Below are 22,474 nucleotides of genomic sequence, written 5' to 3' on the forward strand. Positions count from 1 at the left end.
GGCAGAAAGGATGTAACAGGCAAAGACAGTGACCCAGGGACCTAACCACTTCCCACAGGCCCACCTTCTAATACTGCTACCCAGGGGGTTAAGCTTCAGTGTGAGTTTCTGAGAGACACAAACTATACCCATCAGCAAAACTCTATAAATTTTTGTCCGTATCATATTATTCAGTCCTCCTGTGCTGCCCTGGCTGGCCTCCTCTGCTCCCAGGGACTCAGGCCAGCCTAATGATTCTCCTCAGTTGGTCCTGACACACTATGGGGTCAGCATGCAGGTCTTGACTAGCTTGGTAATTACTATTGTTGCAGCAAATGGGTGACAGCCTCTCTCTAAGTCTGGGTCCTGAATGCCTTCCACTTATTTCCTCTTTTAACCTTCACCTTGACCCTGGGAGATGTGCTGTTATTATTCCTGCAGCACAGAAGGGCTAGCGAGGCACCGAGTTCTTGTACAACCTGGTCACACTTGCAGAGCAGAGCTGGGGTTTGAACGGAGGAGGGCTGGACCTTGAATCTGTGGTCTTTCCTGATGTCTTTCCATCACTCAGTATTGGTAAAACAGACACACACAAACAAAAGCTAGAAAATATTGATTTTATTTCAAGTGGAGCTAAGTATTATTTTATGAAACTTTGATTTCAGTTGTATGTATCAGAATATACTATAAAATCTATTTAAGTTGGTCACAGTGAAAAAAATTTGCAATAGCCTTATTGACTAGAAGGCATTCTGTGTAGTGTGAATTTCAAGTTATCTGGCCGAGCTCACCGCAGGTTTTGTTTCTGGTTTGACCCTTGGATGGCAGTGTTGATGCTGGTGGTGACAGAACACGTCGTAGCATGGTAGTATGGCAGAATGCAGTGCTGTGTGCTGGGCTGAGGTGGCAGCTGCCATTTTTGAGGGCATGTTGCATGCCACTCACATTGCTCACCTCTTCACAGGTCAAGGTTGTGTTGGTGGAACCAGGGGATGACCTCATCTGGCCCCCTGGATCTGCCTTGTGGGGCCGACCTCAGTACACTTGTGACTTCTCTCTGGCGATGCAGCATCTCAGAACTCTCTTACCATATCCTGCAATTAGGTCTGCAGAAGAATAGCCCAAAGCACACCAGCCTTGGAGCAGGGCAGTACCTCTCCCTGCCTGTGCCCCCAGCCTCCTCGGTGCTAAGAGGTCCTACCAGCCTCAGGAGAGAAGGTCCCACGTGCTCTAGCACCTGGAAGGTGCTGGTTCCTCTTGGAAAGGCCCAGCCTGGCTGAACTTGAAATTAATAATTATGCTTACCTATCTTAGAAGACTGCTGCCAGTGTTTATATTTACACAATGTGCTAGTAAGTGTGAATATCCTGGAGAAGGATTGCTACAAAAAAAATATTAGTTCTAAACAAGATGGAGTCTCCAGTGCCCAACACGATGTCTTGAACACAGGTTGCTTGGTTGGTGTGAATCTTTCTCTGTTATAACGTTTTTGAGTTACAATTCAATAAAGATAACAATTGAGTAAATTATGCATACAACTCACTCATGGTGTACAGTGCAGCGGCTTTCATATATTTTCAGAGCCGGGCAAACATCACCATGATCACTTTTAGAATATTTCCGTTCTTCTCAAAGCAAACACCATGCTACTTAGCTCTCAACCTCAGCTCCTTTCCCCAATGCTGGCAACCACTTATTTATTTTCTGTCTATAGATTTTCCTTTTCTGGATATTTTGTATAAATGGAATTGCACAGTTGTGGTGCCTTGTGACTGGCTCATTGCGTGTAGTCTGAGTTATGGATCCAAAGCCATTTTCTATAATGTGGCTATTCAGTAATCCTACCTTCATTTATTGAAAAGGCATATTATTTCCTTATCGAATAAACTTGTGGCTTTGGTAAAAATCACTTGACCATATGGATGGTCACTGGACCTTATGCCAGGCACTATTCACAGTGCCTAGCATAGTGGACATAGCACACGTTTTTGTGACTTGTATTTTTCACCTAGCATATGAGTTAAAGGTCCATCCACATTGTAAGCATGTCTCAAAATTTCCTTCTATTTATTTTCTTATTTGGCACTGGGGATTGAACCCTGGGCACTATACCGCTGAGCAGTTCTTTTTATTTTTTATTCTGATGCAGGGTCTTGCTAAGTTGTCCAGGCTAACCTCTAACCTGTGATCCTCCTGCCTCAGCTTCCAGAGTTGCTTGGAATAAGGCACACACCATTGTGCCTGCCAGAATATCCTTCCTTTTAAAAGGTTGAATGATACTGCACTTTGTTCATCCTTTCATCTATTAATAGACACTTGATTGCTTCTGTCTCTTGGCTATTGTGAATAATGCTGCTCTGAAAATAGGTGTGCAAATATCTTGCAAAGATGCTGCTTTTGATCCTTTGGGTGTCTGTCTAGAGTCATCTGTTTGAGGATCCACCTACCATACTGTGTCCCATGGTAGCTGCTATCTTGTGTTCCCACTAACAGTGCCCAAGGTTCCAGTTTTCTCCACATCCTGACCACTATTGTTATTTCTGGTTTTTTTTTTTTTTTTTGTGTGTGTGTGTGTGTGCACACATGCGTACTCAACAGTAATCCTATCTGTTGGCATGAGGTGGCATTTACTGCAGTTTCAATTTGCATTTTCTAATGACTAGTGATACTGAACCTTTTTTCACACACTTGGTGGTCATTTTTCAATCTTATTTTTTTTTTTTTGAAGAACTATATATTGAAATTCTTTCACTGTTTTCATAGTGGTCTTTGGGTTTTTATTATTGAGTGGTAGGGGTTCATTACATAGGCTAGGTATTAACCTTTCAAACATATCATTATTAACTATTTGCTCCCATGGCTTGAGCTGCCTTCCACTCAGCTGACTGCATCCTTGGACCACATGAGCTTTGAATCTCAGCAAGTCTAATTCATTTTTACTCTTGGTGTCTATCCAGCAAATTACCATGCCCAATACCAGGAAACATTTTTCCATCACTGTGTTGAAAATGCTTCTTCCACTGGGCCCAGTGGTGCACACCTGTAATCCCAGCTGCTCAGGAGGCTGAGGCAGGAGGATCACAAGTTCAAAGCCAGCTTCAGCATAAGCAAGGTGCTAAGCCACTCAGTGAGGCCTTGTCTCTAAATACAACATAGGGCTGGGGAGGTGGCTCAGTGGCCAAGCCCTCCTGAGTTCAATCTTGGGTACCAAAAAAAGAGAATGGTTCTTCCCCTGTGGAGTAGTGCTGACCCCTTATCAGAAATCACTGGGCCACAGACACCGGGTCGTGTTTCTGAGCCCTCTGTCATACCCCACTGGTCTACGAGCCCGTCTTCACAGTCAGTAACACAGTGTTGGTCACCATAGCTTTGCAGTAAGTCCTGAATTCAGGAGCGTGGGGACTCCCACTTGGTTCTTCTTTTTCAAGATTGCTTTGGTGATTCAGGGTCATATGAACTTTAAGAAGGTCTATTTCTTCAAAAATTGCCACTGATTTTTGACAGAGATCGCATTGAATCTGTAGATCACTTTAAGGAGTATCCATGTCTTAACAACCCTTTTTCCAATTTGCGTAGACGGAATGTCTTTCCATTTGTGTTCTCTTTCTTTCATCAGAGTTTTGTAGTTTTCAGTGTGCAAATCTTTTAGCCTCTTGATTGGTTGTCCTTTAATTTTTTAAACCTATTAATGAGCATACTAATAGGTTCAGTGTGATATTTCAGTGCCTACTTTCAATGTGCACTGATCAAATTAGCCTTTCTTTACCTTCCCTCCAATTGCCTATGTGCTGATGACCACTATTCTATTTTCAAGTTTTTTTTTTTTTTTTTTTAACTTCCACATGTGAGAGAAAACACTTGGAATTTGCCTCTTTGTGCCTGGCTTATTCCACTGCATGTAACGTCACCCACTTTGCTGCAAAGACAGGATTTCATTTTTAATGACCAGATTATATTTTACAGTGTAGCTGCACACCATGTTTTCTTTATCCATCTTTCCATCTGTGGGCACCTAGGTTGAGTCCACATGTCGCCTGTATAGACAGTGCTGTGATACTCATGGGTGGGCAGGTGTCTTTTTGGTATGCTCATCTCACTTCCTCTGAATTGAGACTCAGAAGTGGACAGTTGCAGCGAATGGTGGATCCACTTTAGTTTTTTGAGGAACCTCCATAACAGTGGAAAGTCCTCCATAACAGTGGTGCTAATTTATTCCACCAACACCTATGAGAGTGCCCCTTTCTTTACATGTTCACCAACATGTATCATTTTTTAAATTTCCTTTTGGTCCCAGTCATTCTTCTGGGGTGAAGTGATATCTCATTACAATTTCGACTTTAATGTATCTTTTCTTTTTTCTTTTTTTTTTTTTAGAGAGAGAGAGAATTTTTTTAATATTTATTTTTTAGTTTTCGGCGGACACAACATCTTTGTTTGTATGTGGTGCTGAGGATCAAACCCAGGCCCGCATGCATGCTAGGCGAGCGCGCTACTGCTTGAGCCACATCCCCAGCCCCAACAATTTTGACTTTAATGGCCCTGGAGGCCTCTGAAATTTTGTTCCTTTTGATGCTATAATAAATAAAATTGCTTTCCAAGTCTGCTACTCAACTGCTTATTGTTGGTATGCTATTCTTCATGTAACTGTAAGTAAATTTTTCTGAATTTTATTATTGTCTAAATATGCAAATTCTTTTTGCATATACATCTTTTACCCTAAAGTTTTGAAAAGCTATTAGCACTAATAGTATTTTGTGGATTCTTTAAAGCTTTCTCTACATAAGAACATGTCATCTGTGATTAGAGATAGTTTAATTTTTTTTCTTTCCAAACTAGATGCCCTTTACTTGATTTTTCTTCCCTAATTTCTCTAGATAGGATTTCCAATAACTTAAACAGAAGAGGCAATTATATAACCTTATCTTATTGAAATCTTCCTGTCTTCCATGATTAGGTTTGATGTTACGAGTGAGTTTTCCATAAATTGCCCTCATAGGATTGATAAAGGTCCCTTCTATTCTGAATTTGTTGCGTCTAATCTTGAAACTGTGTTGGGTTGTGTAAAAGCCTCTTTTCAGTATCCTTTAAGAATATCAAGTGCTTTTTCTTCATTCTTTTAATATATTGCATTCATTTATACACAATATGCTATATTGAGAGCAGTGTTAGGTTTACGTAAAGATGAGCAGACTATCCAGCAAGTTCCCATCTCCCTGTGGTTTCCCCTTAGCACCTTGCTATTGTACCAGGCTTGTTACTGCTGATGAATGGATAGTGATACATTGTTGCTAACTAAAGTTCACAGTTTATACTAAGTTCTTTTTTTCTTCTGTGTCTGTCATTATAAAATCATGGAGTGTGCCTGCTTGTATAAAGGCCAACGGCACGAGGCGCCGCTGGAGTGGCCTTGTCCAGCACCTTTTTATTTCCTCGTGTGGTCGCCGCCCCGCTCCCTTCAGCCTCCGGACCGCCGTTTTTCTTGAGACCAAACACCATGCCTTCAATTAAGTTGCAGAGTTCTGATGGGGAGATATTTGAAGTTGACATAGAAATTGCCAAACAATCTGTGACAATCAAGACCATGTTGGAAGATTTGGGAATGGATGATGCAGGAGATGATGAGCCAGTTCCTCTACCAAATGTTAATGCAGCAATATTAAAAAATGTCATTCAGTGGTGCACACACCACAAGGATGACCTCCCTCCTCCTGAGGATGATGAGAACAAAGAAAAGCGAACAGACGATATCCCTGTTTGGGACCAAGAATTCCTGAAAGTTGACCAAGGAACACTTTTTGAACTTATTCTGGCTGCAAACTACTTAGACATCAAAGGTTTGCTTGATGTTACGTGCAAGACTGTTGCCAATATGATCAAGGGGAAAACTCCTGAGGAGATTAGCAAAACCTTCAATATCAAAAATGACTTTACTGAAGAGGAGGAAGCCCAGGTACGCAAAGAGAACCAATGGTGTGAAGAGAAGTGAACTGTTGTACCTGACACTGTAACACTATAAGGATTGTTCCAAATACTAGTTGCACTGCTCTGTTTATAATTGTTAATATTAGACAAACAGTAGACAAATGCAGCAGCAAATCAATTGTATTAGCATAATATTGTCCTTATTGCATGTGTAGTTTGAGTACAGACTCCAAACCTATGGCTGAATTTCTTTTAGTGTGAGAGAAAGTTTCTTTTTTTTCTTTACTCTGAATAAAACTGAACTGTGGGTTCTCTGTAGAAAGTGGCATTTTGGGCTTTCCCTCCTTTTGTAAAGCGATTTCTGCCTAGTTTATTGTCCAGTTAACTTTAGTGAGCTTTTAAAAGTTGGCATTGTAAATAAAACAACTTGCAAAAAGTTTTCTGAAATAGAATTAACAAAATATTATCTTTATTCATGAGTTGGAAACTGGAAAAAGGCTACTTGAAGTAAATGTTCTGAGTTGGGATTGTTAGGATTTCTTCCAGCCTCCTGGAGTCCAGCAGTACCACTGGGATAGATTTGCCTGTATGTAGCAGGATTCCCTTAATTGGACCAAAGGACTCCGGTTTTTTGTTTTTTTAATCAGCTTTGAATATGTTGCCTAGAGACTCAGTTATTACCCAGTTTGTGGATTTGGAGGGGAGAAATGTAACTAGACAGTTTGATAGCTTTTCAATTAAAAAAGACACTTAAAAAAATAAAAAAAAATCATGGAGTTGTTTCACAACCCTCAAAATCTTCTGTGCTCCACTTATGAACCTCTCCTTTCTTTCCCACAAGACGCTGGTGACTGCTGATCTATACACTGTCTGTATTTACTTTTGCCATCATCCCTTTCCTGAATGTCATATAATTTGAACTACAGTATGTAGCCACTTTCAAGATGGCCTCTTTCATTTTATAATATACATTTAAGATTCCAAGACCCTGTCTTTAAATACAATATAAAAAGGGCTGGGGATGTGGCTCAGCAGCTAAGCACTCCTGGGTTCAATCCCTGGTACCAAAAAAAAAAAAAAAAAAACAACAAAAAAAACATCCTCTATTTCTCTTTTCCCCTTCTTTTCTGAATAACTCTGCTATAAGGATGAACCAGCTTGTTTAGCCATTCATCTGTTGAAGGACATCTTGGTAGCCTCCTAGTTTGGGCAATCAAGAATAAAACTGCTGTTACATTCATGTGCATATTTCTATGGTGGACATAAATTTACTCAGGGAGTGCAGTCCTCGGGTCATGTGGTAAGACCACATGGGAAGGGTAGCTTGGGGGCGGGGAGCCTACAACCCACCTTGGGAAGTGGTGATGCCATTTGCGTTCCGGCTGCTCCACGTCCTCATCAGTGTTTGGTATTGCTGGTGTGTGGACTCAGAAAAGAGACTTGAACCCAGGCCTGAAACCCAAGGTCTGGATCCCGTTGCAGTGGTGCACCTGAAGCCAGAGGACTTCCCCATTCACCAGTCTTCCTGGGGTCCAAACAGGACAGGGGCTTCGGTCAAAGTCACACAGCTGGTCAGAACTGAAGTAACAACCAGACCTTCATTTCACGGGCCAACATCACCCTTTGACACCTCATTTAGTATTTCCTGAAACCGTGTGGTGGCCCTTTGCATGAGGCATGAAGATGTGGCAGGACCCGTCCTGGGCTGGGGTTAGTTGATGCTGCCTGGAAGCAGGTGGGGAGACTCCGGACCTTGTCTGGCCTGGCTGCCTGGGGCTCATTTCTCCCCTGTGGACCTGCTGGTGCCCACCATCCTCCATTTCTGCTGTGGCCTTTGTGACAAATGGAATGGAGGAACCCAGTGTGTCTCATGGCTCCCGCACACACATGCTCACTGCCATAGGCCTGCAGGGTGCCAGGTGGGAGGCAGGTTCTGATGAGAACACAAACTCCACCACCTTGGGCTGCCACTCAGAGGGCTGCAAGGTGATGCCATCCCTTTTGAAGTGGGTGGTCTTGTCCTGTCTCTGCACCAACCCAGGAAGGGCATGGTGCAGGTGCAGCCCATCAGGGTCTCACGGAGGTGGGAGGAGGGCTGAGGACCCTGAGGACCCTTCTTTCTTTGCTTCTCCATCTTCCTCTCTCCTCCCGAGTCCTGCTTCTACCTGCCCCTTGGAAGCCTTGGCTCTGCTCCTGCCTCTCCCCAGGAAGGACTCCTGCGTCCCCAGGGGCACAGGGTACCCATCCTCTCTTTGTCTATTTGACTTTAGTTTCCTGTTCCTGCACCAATGTCTTGAGTTGTTTCTCTTGCGTTGTCTCCCAGTAGTTTCCTAGTTTCAGGGTTTATGTTTAGACCTTTGATCAACTTTGAGCTGAGTAATATCTGGGGGAGACGGGAGTCTCATTTCATCTTCTGCATAAAGTTATCTGATTTTTCCTGCACCACTCTGAGTGGCAGCCCAAGGTGGTGGAGTTTGCGCTCTCATCAGGACCTGCCTCCCACCGGGCACCCTGCAGGCCTGTGGCAGTGAGCATGTGTGTGTGGGAGGCATGAGACACACTGGGTTCCTCCATTCCATTTGTCACAAAGGCCACAGCAGAAATGGAGGATGGTGGGCACCAGCAGGTCCACCGTCTTTTCTCCATGGTGGTTCTTGGCACCTTGGCTGTGGAGATGTGGGTTCATGTTTGGGTTTCTTGTTCTCTTCCATTGGTGTCCATCTTGGTCTTTAGGTCAGTGCTGTGGTGTTTGGGCTATCATAGCTCTTTTGTATGTTGTTCCCATATTTTTATGGGTGCATTATTGTATATGTAACAGTGGATTCGCTGCTGTGTGTTCATACATGCATACGATATTGCTGAATGTTTGAGCTCAGGTATTACAATACCTCCAGACTTCCATTTTGCTCAGAATTGCTTAGACCATTTGAAAACTTTTGTGGTTTTACGTAAATTTTGGAATTGTCTTTTGTAGCTCTGTGAGGAGCGCCTTTGGTATGCCATGGAGAGTGCATTGAATCTGGAACTTGATTTGGGTCATGCAGACATTTTAATAATATTAATTCTTCCAACACATGATCATGGGAGGTCTTTCTAATTTTTTTTGTATTCTCTTTGATTTATTTCATCAGACTTTTACAAAATTTTTCAAGGTAGAGGCATTTATTTCCTTGGTTAAATTCATTACTAGACATTTTACTTTTTTTTTTTTTTTGGTAGGTATTGTGAATATTATTGCTTTCTTAATCTCTTATTCTGCAAGTTCATTACTGGTGTATAAAAATGCCAATTTCAAAACTCACCACTTTACAGAGAAGGAAACTGTAGTCAGGAAGAAAAGTTAACACACAGCTTATAAATTGCAGGACCACGTGCCCAAGGAGTCAGGTGCCTTTTGCATATTGTCTGCTCTGCTTATGAGAAGAACCAGCAGGGAGGACTGATGGGAGCCTAGGAGGGAGGTGGAATGCTGATCTTGAAGTTAGCTCTTCAATAAAGTGGCTGTTCTTCCATAACCTCTTGAGTTCTATGGGCAAGGCACCCGTCCCTCCCCAGTGGGACTCTTGCTTGTGACTTTTGTCCTCTTCCTGGAGCCGTCTTGCCTTCTGCCCTCTCATAGCGGTCTCCCGAACCAGTCTTAGGCACCCACCTACTTCGGCTTCCTTTCTTTTTCCCTCACATTTCAGTTTGCATTTATTTTTATTTCTTCCTTCTTGTTCTATAAATCTGTCAACTTACCTGCTTGTAGTTGTTCTTAGTGTGAAATCACAGGGAGGTCAAGGAGTTCATCTCTTGTTCCATCTGTGCTGGAACGTGGCATGTCGGACACCAGTGCCTATTTGCTGAAGACATAAGTTTAAGCCTCACCCATCCAGATGCAGGAGGGAGCAGGCAGCAGAACTCTGTCACCTGAGGGCTCTGCAGGAGGGAGGGGGCAGCAGCACCCTGTCACCTGAGGGCCCTTACTCACAATAGGCCCTTTGTTCTGATGGTGACAGGAGCACCTCCAACCAGGTCACAGTTGTGGACAAGAGCAGCTTGTGGGGCTCAGTCCTTCATCGCCAGCCCAAGCAAGGGCCACTCCATCACTACACATGGTCTCCACATATTATCTTTTCACATGGAACCATATCAATTTGTGCAATTAAGACAATAATTGATAAAATACTGGCTTTCTAATGTTGGATGCAGCAATTTTTGAAAAACACCAGATATTTAGGGTCTGAAGTTTCTGGGGGAAATTGTAATGAAAATTCCCTGAGACTGTGGACAGATCTGCCTGCCATCAAGGAGTGTCATCTAACTGCTCATGCCTGAGTTAGTGATAACAATATCAAACTGTCAGGGGCTGGGGATACAGCTTAGCTGGTAGAGTGCTTGCCTAGCATGCACAAGGCCCTGGGTTCAATCCCCAGTACAAACAAACAAACAAAAAACCCAACAACTTAAACACGCAGTAAAAATAAATAAATAAATAAAAATATTGTACTAACTACAACTAAAAAAAAGTTGAAAAAAAAAAAAAGAAAGAAAGAAAGAAAGAAAAGGGGCCTGGGGCTGTAGCTCAGTGGTAGAGCACTTGCCTTGAGCATGTGAGGCACTGGGCTCCATCCTCAGCACCACATATAAATAAATAAATAAATAAAGATATTATACCAACTACAACTAAAAAAATTTAAAAAAAAATCAAACCTTCATGGACCAAATTTATGATCTATGCACTGTGCCAAAAACAAAATATGTCTTCTCTCTTAAGCTTTATTTATATATTGATATAAATTTACTTGAAGGAATGGTGCCAATGGAAAATCTTGAGTGGATGCTTTGGTATCACTTATAGAAATTCTAAAAGTAATCCCAACATGTTTTAATCTTTCTAATACATTAGGTATTGTAGCTGTCACTTTGTCTCAAGAGGAAACTGAGACCCAAATTATGTCCAATTTCCCAGGTCACTCAATTGGTAGGGGCAAAAGTGCATCCCAAGGCTGAGCTTCACCTTAGACCACTGCTCTGTGTCCACAGGGTTCCTCTGCTCTGTGATAGTCACTGGGGTGAGCTCATGAAGCCATGGCAGGAGACAGCCACTATTTCCAGGGCTCTGTATAATGTGCTACAGGTCTGCCCATGTGGTCTATTAACCCTTAGAATAACTTCTAAAACCTGGTGGTGCAATGGAGTTTCATTCAGCCATAAAAAAGGATGAAATTGTGTCATTTGCAGGAAAATGGATGGAGCCGGAGAACATTAGGCTAAATGAGATTAGCCATTCAGAAAGCCAAGGGCCTCATGCTTTCTCTCTCTAGGAAAGCTAGAGAGAAAAAAGGAAAGAAAAAGGACCCCAGAAAAAGAGACCAATAGACTAGAGGAGGGAGACCTGGGCAAGGGTAGAGGGGAAGGAAGGGGCCCATTTAGGAGTGAAATAGGCCGAATTATCTTGTGTGCATGTGGCATATGTCACCCTGAGCCTCATTACTCTGTGTCACTGTAACGCACCAGTAAAAAGTTTTTAAAAGGTGAGTGGTAGTACTCCTCTCATTGGAAACACAGGAGCCCAGGACTCAAGGGGTCATACTTTTACACGAGCACAGACTAATGAAGCTCATCTTCCAGGGCATCCATGTTTCCAATGTGCAGTGGCTGGTGGTCAGGAGTGTTGGGGACAGTCATCATTTTCCAACTGATCTTACATCTCTGAAATGGAGAAATAAGTCAATCAGTGAAGCTTCCAGAAGCAGGAGAGAAGGTGGGTGTTCCCGATGGGACCCTTTGCTGAGTTCTCAGTGGACTCTCCCTCCGTGGAGATGGAATTCCTGCTCTGATCTCCCTGTCCTGACCCTGCACATCTCTGTGTGTTTATGGGGGCACCTCTGGGAACACCTCCATGCTTTGCTGGAGGTGAAAGGACCCTGGAGACCCTTCCACAGTGGCTCCAGGTTTGCACAGCAGTGTGACTGTGGGGTCCTGGGCTTGCCTTAGTGAGCTAGTTGTAAGAATAGGAAACTGGCACTCCTTCATGGAGATGGCACTCAGGTGCCTGAGGTGTGCCCAGTGCTTCCTAGATGCAGGGTGGCAGACCTGGCTTCTCCTGGGTCCCTAGACTTCTTGGCTGATCAGAAAGAGGGTCTGCTTCTGGGAGGTGTGTTCTCATAGCTCCTCCTGATGATCCAGGTCCTTGAACCCCACACTGATGACAGAAAGGTGACCGTGGCATGGGGAGAAGCTGAGGTAAGCTGGTGTTTCTCTGTTCAGGGTAGAGGGTGGTGCCATCTGAGCTGAGTGGGAAAGCAGGATTGTGGCTCAGGTGTTTGAAGGCCCTAGAGAAGACCCCTCTGGGCACCAGTTTCCTCATCTGTGAAGGGGATAACGATACCCCTGAGCAGTACCCAGGGCCTCCAGAAGAATGGACGGGGCTGCTGTGAGCAGCTGTGTGGACCTGTGCAACCCAGGCCAGGGGGTGTTATTGTCTTCCACGTTCCCATTGATAGGGTCCTGACTCAGAGCACAGTTGGTGGACACCCTGCAGGAATGCTGACGGGTGGAGCTGGGAAACGCAGTGGCACCTGGTGAGGACTCCAAGAGCAACAGACAGCATGTGGTTCTTCAGACCTGAGGTCCCCATTCTCCGGGCAGCAGGCAGGCCTGAGAGCCAGGTAAGGAAGTCCGGTGCATGACAGGGGCAGGGCCTGCATGCAGGTCAGAACTTGCCGGGTGCTTTGAGCTCATTTGCTTGGGCACCTGGTGCTTACTGGGAGGAGGGGATTTGAATAACGTGGGTCTCTGCTTTTGTCCCCAGCCTGACTCTGGAGGGGCCTCCCCAGATTTCTGTCTTAATCCTGGGGACTCAGGACTTCCACCTAGAGCTCAGGAGGATATGCATGTGGGACCCCTCAACACCCACGTCCCTCGGCCACCCTGGCCCTGTCAGATGGCAGAAGTGAAGAAGTGGCTTACCTGTGGTGGGATCAACAGGATTCTGTCAGGGAGGGACCCACCTTTGCTTAGGAAAATGCTGTGGTGAGCAGCCCCAGGGCCTTGGGAGCCGGGCAGGGAGCAGGAAGTAGCTGAAGTTCTGCTCACAGCAAGAACTCCCACGTCAATCCTCCTGAGGCCGCCCCACCTCCCCGATCAGACCAACCCCTGCCCAGCACCGTGGCTGACCCTGCCCTCTATGTCGGCACGGCACCCTGGCCTCCCCTGTGCTTTGCTTGCTCATCACATTTATTCAGGCTCTGTCTCCCCTGGTACCTTCCAGAATGGAGCCTCCTCTAGGCTGGCAGACCCTGAAGCTCAGTGAGGCTAAGATTTGCCCTGGGGATGGGACACCCTTTCTTAGCTGTCTGCACCCACGTGGTCTGATTCTGAGTTCTGAATGCTGACCCTGCCCTGGCACTGTGCCCGTGGGCACGTCTGTGTGTGTGTGTGTGTGTGTTTCTTCTGTGCCTCGGTTCCTCTTCTGTAAACGAGGTTCTTTTCGGGAGTGTGAATGGACCTGTTTTACAAGGTACAATGGACCATGGGCCATGGAGGAGGCCTAAAGGGAACGGCTGATGCCGGGACACTCAGCAACATGGCTTGCCTTTGCGCGTTTTGTCAAAGGCAGCCTTGGAGAAAGTCACTTCCAATTCGGGAGGCTGTGGAGAGGACACCGAGGGCTGGCGTAGAGAGGGTAAGTGTCACATCCTGGTGGCTGGGCGGTGCAACCTGTCAGCCTGAGCCCTGGTGAGGCCCCTCCCAGCAGACAGCTTTCCCTGCCATATAAGACCCGTTCCCACACCTGCTCCAGCCCTCTGCCAGGATCCTCCTTCCTCAGGACAGTGTCCAGCCCAGACCCAGCAGGTGAGCCCCTGCCTCAGCCTGGGAGGAGCTGAAACCAGAGGAGAGCACCCAGGGCCAGCTCAGGCCGCCTGCAGGGGCACCAGGACAACTGTGGCAGCGGGGCCCCTGCTGCTGCTTTCTGAGCAGAGGGAAGGCTGGAGTGGAGGGCGGGCCAGGGCCAGGAGTGTAGTGGCTTGCAGTCGGCTCTCTGTTCTCTGTGTGGCCCTGAATCTTCAGAACCTCTGGGCTCCGGCTTCCTGCAAGATGAGAGCAGCATGGCAGGAACTTGCCAGACTGTTGAAGATTTGGTGGCAGAACTTCACGGGCAGGAAGAGATTTCTGGGGGTGGACAGAGGCTGCTGCTTCTCAGGCCCACCCAGGCCCTGCCTTGGCCTCCAGCCTCCCTGCTGCCTCTCACTCACAGGGAGGCTAGCAGGCCCTGGGTCCCCCTGGGGTCAGCTGCAGGTTCTGCCTCTGCTGTGTGCTGGACATTTGTGACCCTTTGGCCTCTGTCCCTTCCCTCTGGTGGTGGTCGGTCTGTGCCATATGCTGAGCCTTTCATATTCTCACTGTGGCTGCTCTCATGTCTCTTCCTTTCCTTCCTCCTCCCCAGGAGGCCCACGAGAACCTCTCCCTTCCCAGGTCTGGAGGAGTGTCCCTAAGTAAGGAAATGCAGGGTCCAGCACACAGCCCTGTGCCTGGTGCCCTGCTTGGCCTTCCCTTGGATCTCTAAACAGTGGACACTGAGGAAATGTGCCCCCATGGGCTATTTCCCCTTCCTTTTCACCAACCCCGACTAAGTTGGGTGAGGACCACAGTGTGTGTGGGGGGGTGTGGTGCAGGTGACAGCAGGGTTGTGCTGTGTGCTGGGCTCCTAGGGTTGCAGGGCCGTAGCTCCTGGGTGAAGGTTGGTCCCTCCTCAGTAAGTGCCAGCTCTCATGGTGTGGCATTGTTGGGGCTGGGGGACCTGGGAGGGAGTCCTGGCCTTGGCCCTGAGCTGGCTGCGCCTGGCAGCTTCCTCAATCCTTGGATAGCCATGTGTGATGGCCACTGTCCAGGAGGACTTAAAATGATGGAGAGCTCCGTCCATGCCCTGGTCAAGGTGGTGGCCTTTTCCATGGGCTGCTGAGCGCTGGAGATGTGGCTCTGAGAAAGGGGGCGCTCATTTGACCTGACCTCAGGAGTTGGCTCAGTAGCCAGCGTGGCCTGCAGCTACCATGAGAGGGCCAGCGAGGTGAGGGGGGGCGGCTTGCTCTGTGTGAATGACAGGCCAGGGGAAACTCTAGAGCTCTGACTTGGGATCCTAGTGACGACAGCTGAACTTAGCCATCCTCCAGGCTCTCATCAGACACTTGCAGGTACAAACGCAAGGTGCAGAGTGTCGAGTGACACAGGACGCAGAGTGCTGCAGCCTTCACTCCAGTCCTAAGGTCACAGGCGCCCAGGTGCTGACTCAGTACTGCCATCTGGTGGATGGCAGGTGGAGTGACGGTGAGGGGCCAGGTGTGACCCCTTAGTGTGAGAGCATTGTTTTCCAGGTCCCCAGGTGCTAGTAATAGTGGCTGCATGCTGGCTGCGGGGAGTGAATTACCCAGAGTCCTACGTTGAAGGGCTTGGGGTAGAGTGGCTGCTCATCTGCATCAGGGTGGCAGTGGCAGCCTCAGGAAAGCCCCAGGGGTAAGCATGGATACAAGGAGACACTGGCTCTGGGAGGGCGGGGACACGGGACTCCAGCACAGCTCTTCTCTGTGGTACTTGCTGCAGTTTGGGTCCTCAAAGTCCCCTGGAGTCCCATGTACTGAAGGCTTGGTTGCCAGTCTGGAGACCCAGGTTGGGGAGCCTGTGGGAGCCGGGGCTGGTGGGCAGAAGGTAGGTCATGGGGGTAGCCCTCAAAGGAGATGTTGGACCTGAGCTCCTCCTGACTTTCCTTTGTGCTTCCTGCCTACCTCGAGGGGAACAAACCTCCTCTGTCACACGCTTCTGCCATGATGTCCTGTGCCACCACAAGCCCAAAGCAACAGGTCCAAGTGACCATGGACTGAAACCTGTGAAACCATGAGCCAAAATAAACCTTTCCTACTCATAAGTTGATTCTCTCAGGTATTTTGTCACAGTCGTGGAAACTACCTGACACAGATCTTATCCTCAGTGGGACAGGAAACTGGCTTATGTTTCCCCCTTTGGACCTGAGGTGGCTCCACAGGATGGGCTCAGGCTTTTCATTCTGCACGTAGATGCTTCTGCAGGATTTGTGCTATGCCCTTGTTTTCTGAATCTTGAAATCTTGGAGAGGCATCTGCGCTGAAAGCACAGCTGTGTGCTCCTGGAACAGGACTCTGATTCTTTCTGTCACAAATATGGAGCACGTATGGGACTTGTTAGAGCATGATAAAACCTATCGGGGATGACAGAAATTTCTCCAAGCCCCTGGGTCGGCTCTCTTTGTGTCCTTCAGACTTCACCCCTGGTGGCCCACCCTTGGGAAAGGTCAGCATCAGCACCATGAAAGTCGTCCTCACGGCTGCTATCTTCGCAGCTCTTGTAACTGCCACTGCAGGTGAGAGGACTGCAAGGCTTCTTTGGGGAAGAAGGCCCTTCATCTATTTGGCCTGGACCTTCTTGGTCTTTTGCTCAGGGGACCTCTCACATAGCCTCTGGTGTCAAAGTGTGGTCGGTGGAGAGCAGGGGACCTGTCCTTGTACCTTGAATTCCAAAGGGCCCCACTTTGTCATCGATTAAGTTGGGGCTTCCTTTTGGGGAACAGTGGGAAAAAACTAATGGGTGTGCCTCCAGCTCACAGTAGCAGATGTGGGGGTACCCACGGGGCAGGGCTGCCAGCCGGTCTACATCCTCTACTGTGCCCAGAGTATGCTCTACCCATGTCTACTGAATTTTGACTGACGTTGGATACTTTGGGTCCCCAGAATCCCTGAGTTGTGTGCAGTGTAGCTCGTGGTCAGGATCCTGTGCCAATGAGAATGCCACACAGTGTGCTTCAGGAGCTGACACCAGCTGCGTGAGTTCCTTGGCCAACTTCTCTCTAGGTGAGCAGTGGGTCCATCTGTGTGGCCCTCAGCTCTGGGGCTTGCTCAGGGCTGGAGCTGAAGAGGAAGAAGGAGGTCCCAGGTAGGGCTGGGTGAGCAGGGAGACAGGGTTGAGGTGGCTTCAGGGCAGGCAGCATGTGGCTGAGCTGGGCAGCAGTCAGATGGGAACACAGGGCCGAGCTAGCACAGATAAGCCTGCATATCACAGAGAGGCCACTGTGGCGGGGACTCCCTCCAGGCCACAGCAGTGTGTGCGGAGAGAGGCGATTAGTCACACAAGGAAGCAGACGGCTTGCCCCAGGTAAATGCAGCTCCTGCAACCCTGTCCCCTCTTGGTTTCCTTCTCTTCTAACAAACACCCCTCCCTCAGGCCTTGCTCAGCAGGCACCTTGACTGTTGTTCCCCACTCAGAGAAATGGAGGACTGGAGAGCCCTTGCACCTGCCCCATGTCAGCAGCTCTCAGCCTCCCTGTGTCTTGCCACTCACTACTATATTCTGAAGTGTGTGCGTGTGTGTGACATGTATCTCTGTGACCGAAAGCTATTTGTCACCTGCCATTTCCCTCATCATGAGTATCCCACTGTCCATCCCTGATAAGACTTGTAAGGTATGATTGCTGTATCATAATCACACCAAGAGATTAGCTGCGGTCCCTTAATATCCTCCAACCCCGAGCCTGGTACAGTTTCTCAGCTGTCTCAGAGATGCCATGTGCTGTCAGCTGGCGTTAGAACGAGGACCCTCAGCCCACACTGAGATCCTCCATCAGACCTGTTCCATGGGTCATCCTTTATGACGCTCCCCCCAATTTTGTTGGGTCCCCTTGGTTGTTGGGGGGAAGAGCCTGCTCCCTGGGGCTGTACCGTGTTCTGGCTGTGGTGAGGACTTCCCCGTGGTGATCTTCAGCTTGTCTTCCAGTTCCTGGTATCCCTGTGCCCTGCCTTGCTGCTATCCAGAGGCCCCGTCCTCAACCAGGGGACTGTTCCTGTCAGCATGGTCCTGCACGCTGCCTGCAGGTGGCTGCGGAGGCTCTGGGTCACTGGTGATATGGCTAGTGTGGCTAAGGGCTTAATTGTGAACAGTACTTAATTGTAATTAATCTAGATTCACCATCAGTCCTGCATGGAGCCAGGGCTGCCTTGTTGGACAGCTGTGGTCAGAGGCTGCTGGACTCAATTCAGGTTCTGAGCAGGGACACAGGCAGTGCTGTGGTGTTCGGACCCCCAAGCCCACCACAACTGCTTCCTTGGCTTTATGGAGGTTGAGACTGACAGGTGGCCTGGGTCACCAGCACCCCCCACCTCCAGGCCTCTCTCAGCCTCTGCCCGTGTTCAGCTGGCCTCTCTGGGGCTCCTGGTCGGTCAGGGCGGTGCCTGAGGGGAGCCTCCAGACCTCCAGATGCACTGAGCTGGGGTAGTGGCTTGTGCTTCTGCAGTGGCTGTTGGGAGCCTCGCTGGAGCCTCTGGGCCCTGGTGATGGCCGTGCTTGCCTCTGTGCAGGAGAATTCCTCAAACTGTACCAGGACATGTCCTGCTCAGGACAGAACTGCACGCAGGAGCTGGACCCCTTCACCGTCCACGTGGCTTCTGGAGAGCATGTCCACTTCGCCAGCCAGTGCTGCCAAGGACAGCCCTGCGGAAATGCCAGCCATGTCCTGGGTGTGTACTGGCCTGGGCTGCTGCCCACCTTCTACTCCTGCCTTCTGTGCCCATGCCCCTTCCCCTGGTGTGGGACCTCAAGTCCCAGCACTTCCTGCATCTCTTGGTGACGTTCCCTTCTGACGTACAACAATTACGTGAGGAACCAGTGTAACAAACTGGCCCTGCTACCATGCTGTCCCCCCTCAGTAAGGACAGGTGCTAAGAGCACCCTGATGTGCCAAGGGCAGTGGATATCCTCAGTAGTTCTCAAACTCAGGGTCTCAGGTCTTCTGTGAAGACGCCGGGGATCCCAGACAGCTTTTATTTATTTATATTTTACTTATTTACATATTTCTCTGTCTTAGAAGTCAAAGCTAAGAAAATACAGAAATCATGTACAATTCACTCAAAAAATAATTAGACAACGACACAAGTATGGTTTTAGGTAGAAATACTACATTTTACAAAATGAAACCGTTTTGCGGGTGGAGTGGTGTCCCTGGGTGTCCTGCAGAGCGCTTAGTTACTGGGGCAGCTGGCTGGGCCGCTTGCTCCAGCTACTGGTCTGCTGCATCTCTCCCACCACAGGCTCTGGAAACCCCGTGAGGCTCAGAGGTACCCTCACAGTGGCCTGCATCTACAGACCCAGACACCCCGGACCACAGTTTGAGCACTGCTGACCTAACCAAAGGCTTCCTTCTGAAGAGACAAAATGTGGCCCCGAGGCAAAGTTCATGGCCACATCACAGAGCCAGTGAGCTCAGAGCAGGCCTGGTCTCCATGCTTCCTTTCCCTCTTATCAGGATGATGAGTCAGGGCCTGCTCCTGTGTTCAGGGCGAGGCTTGACCTCAGACACCTGCTGGCCAGGCTCAGTGCACTTGGCTGGTGTTGCTCTTGGTTGTCGGTGTAACCTTCCTCTTCTCAGTCTATCCTGTGGGTCCTGAAGCCGGTGGCCTGCCAGGACAGGTGCCTGAGGGCATGGAGTATGGACACTGCTGAGACCTGTGTCTGGGTCGGGTCCTGAGTCCAGGATCGGGGGCTGCTTATTCTCTTGTGGGTCCCTTCCCTCAGGGCAGGGACACTTTCCATGTGGTCACAGGTCCTTAGTAATGGTTCTCACTCTGCCCAGTCCCTGCCCCAGATGACGGGTCCAGCAACACCGTGTGCCCTGCTTGCTATGGACACAACACGACTTCCTGCAGCGAGAAGATCCACAGGTGTAGTTGGGGACAGCAGTGTGTCCAGATAGAGGTGGACTTCACGAACGGTACGTCTAGGAGTCCAAGATCCTTCATGGATTTGAGCTGAGAGCACGTCAGGCCCTGGGTCACCATCCACACAGGGGCTGGGGAGTGGGATGCCTGACAGGGAGCCTCCTGGGGCACTGAGCCCTCTGTGATTTCTGCCATCAGAGTCCAGAGCTCCTTCTCCTGTGCCCCCCTCAGGCCCTGTCCTCCTGTGACTGTGGTCCAGCCAGGCTCATTAATGGCAGCAGGAAACTCCTCACATTGCTTCTCTTCCTGGTTGCCGTTGGTCTGTGGTGTGAATGGGGCCACTTTTCTTCCTCTAAAACCTGCACTTCTCCACTTCACTGTAGGGTGTCAGGGCACCAACACCTGAGTATAATTTGACTTCACTTTTTGCCAAATGTCATTTCTAATGCTTGACTGTGATCATGGATTTTTGACTGGGGTCGAACACCAGACTAATCCTGAGTTTCTTTGTGCTTGTTCTTTCAAATAGAATTTACCTTTCAGAAAACGTTTGATCACAGCAACATTCAGAGAAGACAGAGGTTTCCCATCTACCCGACATGGCCCCCGACTGTCACCTTCCCACAGAGGGCATGCTCCTTACCAGGGATCAACTTGCACTGGCACGTCCTTGTTCCCAATGAATATAGTGGACATCAGGAGTTTCTCTGAGTATGGTCGATGCTGGGGTTTGAACAGGGGTGAATTGACATGTCCATGACCCCACTGCAGTGTGGACAGAGCATTTTCTCTATGTCCCTGGGTCCCAGCCCTGAGGCCTCCGTCCTTCCCCAGGAGACTATGGTGACTGCCGACCTCTGCTGTCCCCGAAGGTTTCCTTACCTAGAATGTCCTGTGACTGGCCACACAGCACAGAGTCTTCTTAGAAGGGCTTTGTTTTCATAGCAGGAGCATTTCAGGCTCTTTTGCTTTGTTTTAGGGCTGCTGTTGACCCCAGGGCCTCACACGTGCTGAAAACACGCTGTGCATGGTCCTGCAGCCCAGCCAAGGCTCTTTCCCTGCCCGTGACTGGGGGGATCTGCGCTGCTCTGTTGTGATTTTCCAGCTGGGTCTGGGCAGAGGCTGCAGGGGAAGAACTGTCCCACTGGGGCCCCCAGGGCGTGACTGAAGTCCAGGCCAGCCAGCATGACAAGGCCCTTATGAATGGAGCTTTTCTTACTTGCTTGTCCTGCTCAAGATCGCGGTTTTTAAAACTCTAGAGTCTTCCTAGCTCATTTTATTACCCACTCCAACACGATCCTTGCTCTAAAACAGCCATGGGTTGCTTTCCACACTGGCCTTGGAAGGTTCCCTACTTTTCAGAGAAAGTCAAGAGTCAGCCTTGCTCCCACGCTGTGGCCCTGCTCTGATAAGAAGCAAGTGCAGCCCCTCCACTTCCCTGAGATCCTCCATCCTGAGAGCTGCTCTTCTCCCAGGGTGTGGAGTTGTAGGTGACGGATCAACAGGGCCACATAGTAATTGTTCAGTAAAAGGTAGCACAACTGTGGCCACATCTTATATGCAAGTGTCCTCGACCTTATTTCTGGAATCTAAATCTCCAACATGGAAAAGCATTGAGAGCCCTCAGGTTTAGAATGGAGATGCCACAGTCTCCCTACTTCCCTTCTATTGCCTTTTCCCTTTTTTTCCCTCAGGGAAACCTCAGGCAGGGAGAGTCAGATCCAGAGAAGGGGGGAGTGAAAGCAAACCCTGGAAGGGAGGGGAGCTCAGGGGACCTTGGGAGTCTGAGTCTGAGCTCTGGCCCTGATGTTGAGGCGGGCTCAGGACAGCTCTCACAGCCTCAGGGTCCTCAGGGTAGGCGGAGGAGGGGTCTGGGCCCCTGAGGTTCACCATTCCTGTTCCCTTTCTCTTTCTGCCCTTGACTCTGACTCCTCCCTGCTGCATGGGGTCAGGAGCAGACCAGCTGCAGGTTGAAGCTGCCAGCAGCAGACAGGAGTCAAGAGCAGGGCAGATGCGGGGAGTGGAGGGGTGGTGGACCTGACTGTCCCTTTGCCTCACAGGCTCTGAAGTTCAGCACCTCCTGCTGAAAGGCTGTTCCGACATCAGTGACTCCACCTGTCAGCTCCTGGGCACTGCCCACCAGACAGTCGAGGGAGTCGTCTTCCGACAGGCCAAGTGTTCACAAGCCTCCTTAGTCCTCAACACCAGCGGCAGCTTCAAAGCCTCCCTCAGCTCCTGGGTCCTTGGTAGCCTCCTCCTGCTGGGACTGCTGCTCTGAGGTCCTGGGACTCTGCCTCACTTGGAGACATGCCCACCCTTCTGTTCTCCTCCCTCTTCCTTTAGCTTAAGTCATAGGGCCTCTGGGTAATGCCAAGGGCTACGTTGACCTCCATGATTAAAGCTTTAGTTTATCATCTGCCAAATCCGTCCTGATGTATTATGGGCTGGGGTTGGTTTGAGCACCACTTCCCGCCTCTGAGCTGGAAGCAGAGCTTGCTGTTCAAGTAGGTGCATGTTTGTCTCAGGACCTGGAGTGAAGTGGCACCCCCGTTTCTCCACAGAAAAGTCTTAACTGGGCCTCTCCAGAAATCTTCACCACCGCTGATTTTTAGGACTGTCAGCAAAAGAGTCTCTGTGAGAGTCCAATGTAGAAAAACTTCCTATTTTCATGTCGCCCTGTGTACTTGGCCACTGGCCGAGAAGATACCAGCACTCCAGGTACTATACTGGATACGTTTTTCACAAATGTATCCAGTATAGTACTTTGAAGAAATGTGCAACAAGGCCTCTGGCCTTGACCTGGGCTTCACAGAGATGTCTACATTTTTAAGATATGTTATCAACTGGGCTCCATG

At 48.9% G+C, this 22,474-nt stretch overlaps 1 protein-coding gene and 1 pseudogene across 1 annotated transcript; both read left to right on the top strand.

Annotated features, from left to right (window-relative positions):
• Positions 1-5,350: 5,350 nt before the first annotated feature.
• On the top strand, positions 5,351-5,965 carry LOC143398956 (S-phase kinase-associated protein 1 pseudogene; annotated as a pseudogene).
• Positions 5,966-16,104: 10,139 nt separating this feature from the next.
• On the top strand, positions 16,105-21,897 carry LOC143400264 (ly6/PLAUR domain-containing protein 8-like). The gene is made up of 5 exons (XM_077109509.1): positions 16,105-16,276; positions 16,644-16,763; positions 18,264-18,422; positions 19,547-19,672; positions 21,680-21,897. The coding sequence occupies exons 1-5, from the start codon at positions 16,105-16,107 to the stop codon at positions 21,895-21,897; spliced, it is 795 nt and encodes a 264-aa protein (XP_076965624.1).
• Positions 21,898-22,474: the final 577 nt, after the last annotated feature.

This window comes from Callospermophilus lateralis, chromosome 5 (genome assembly GCF_048772815.1).
Source record: "Callospermophilus lateralis isolate mCalLat2 chromosome 5, mCalLat2.hap1, whole genome shotgun sequence".
NCBI classification, from domain to species: domain Eukaryota; kingdom Metazoa; phylum Chordata; class Mammalia; order Rodentia; family Sciuridae; genus Callospermophilus; species Callospermophilus lateralis.

Coding starts and splice junctions, on each gene's coding strand:
- LOC143400264 (XM_077109509.1), top strand. CDS start 16,105: ATGATAAAACCTATCGGGGATGACAGAAATTTCTCCAAGCCCCTGGGT. Junction 16,277..16,643: donor TCTTGTAACTGCCACTGCAG/GTGAGAGGACTG, acceptor TTGGGTCCCCAG/AATCCCTGAGTTGTGTGCAG. Junction 16,764..18,263: donor CTTGGCCAACTTCTCTCTAG/GTGAGCAGTGGG, acceptor GCCTCTGTGCAG/GAGAATTCCTCAAACTGTAC.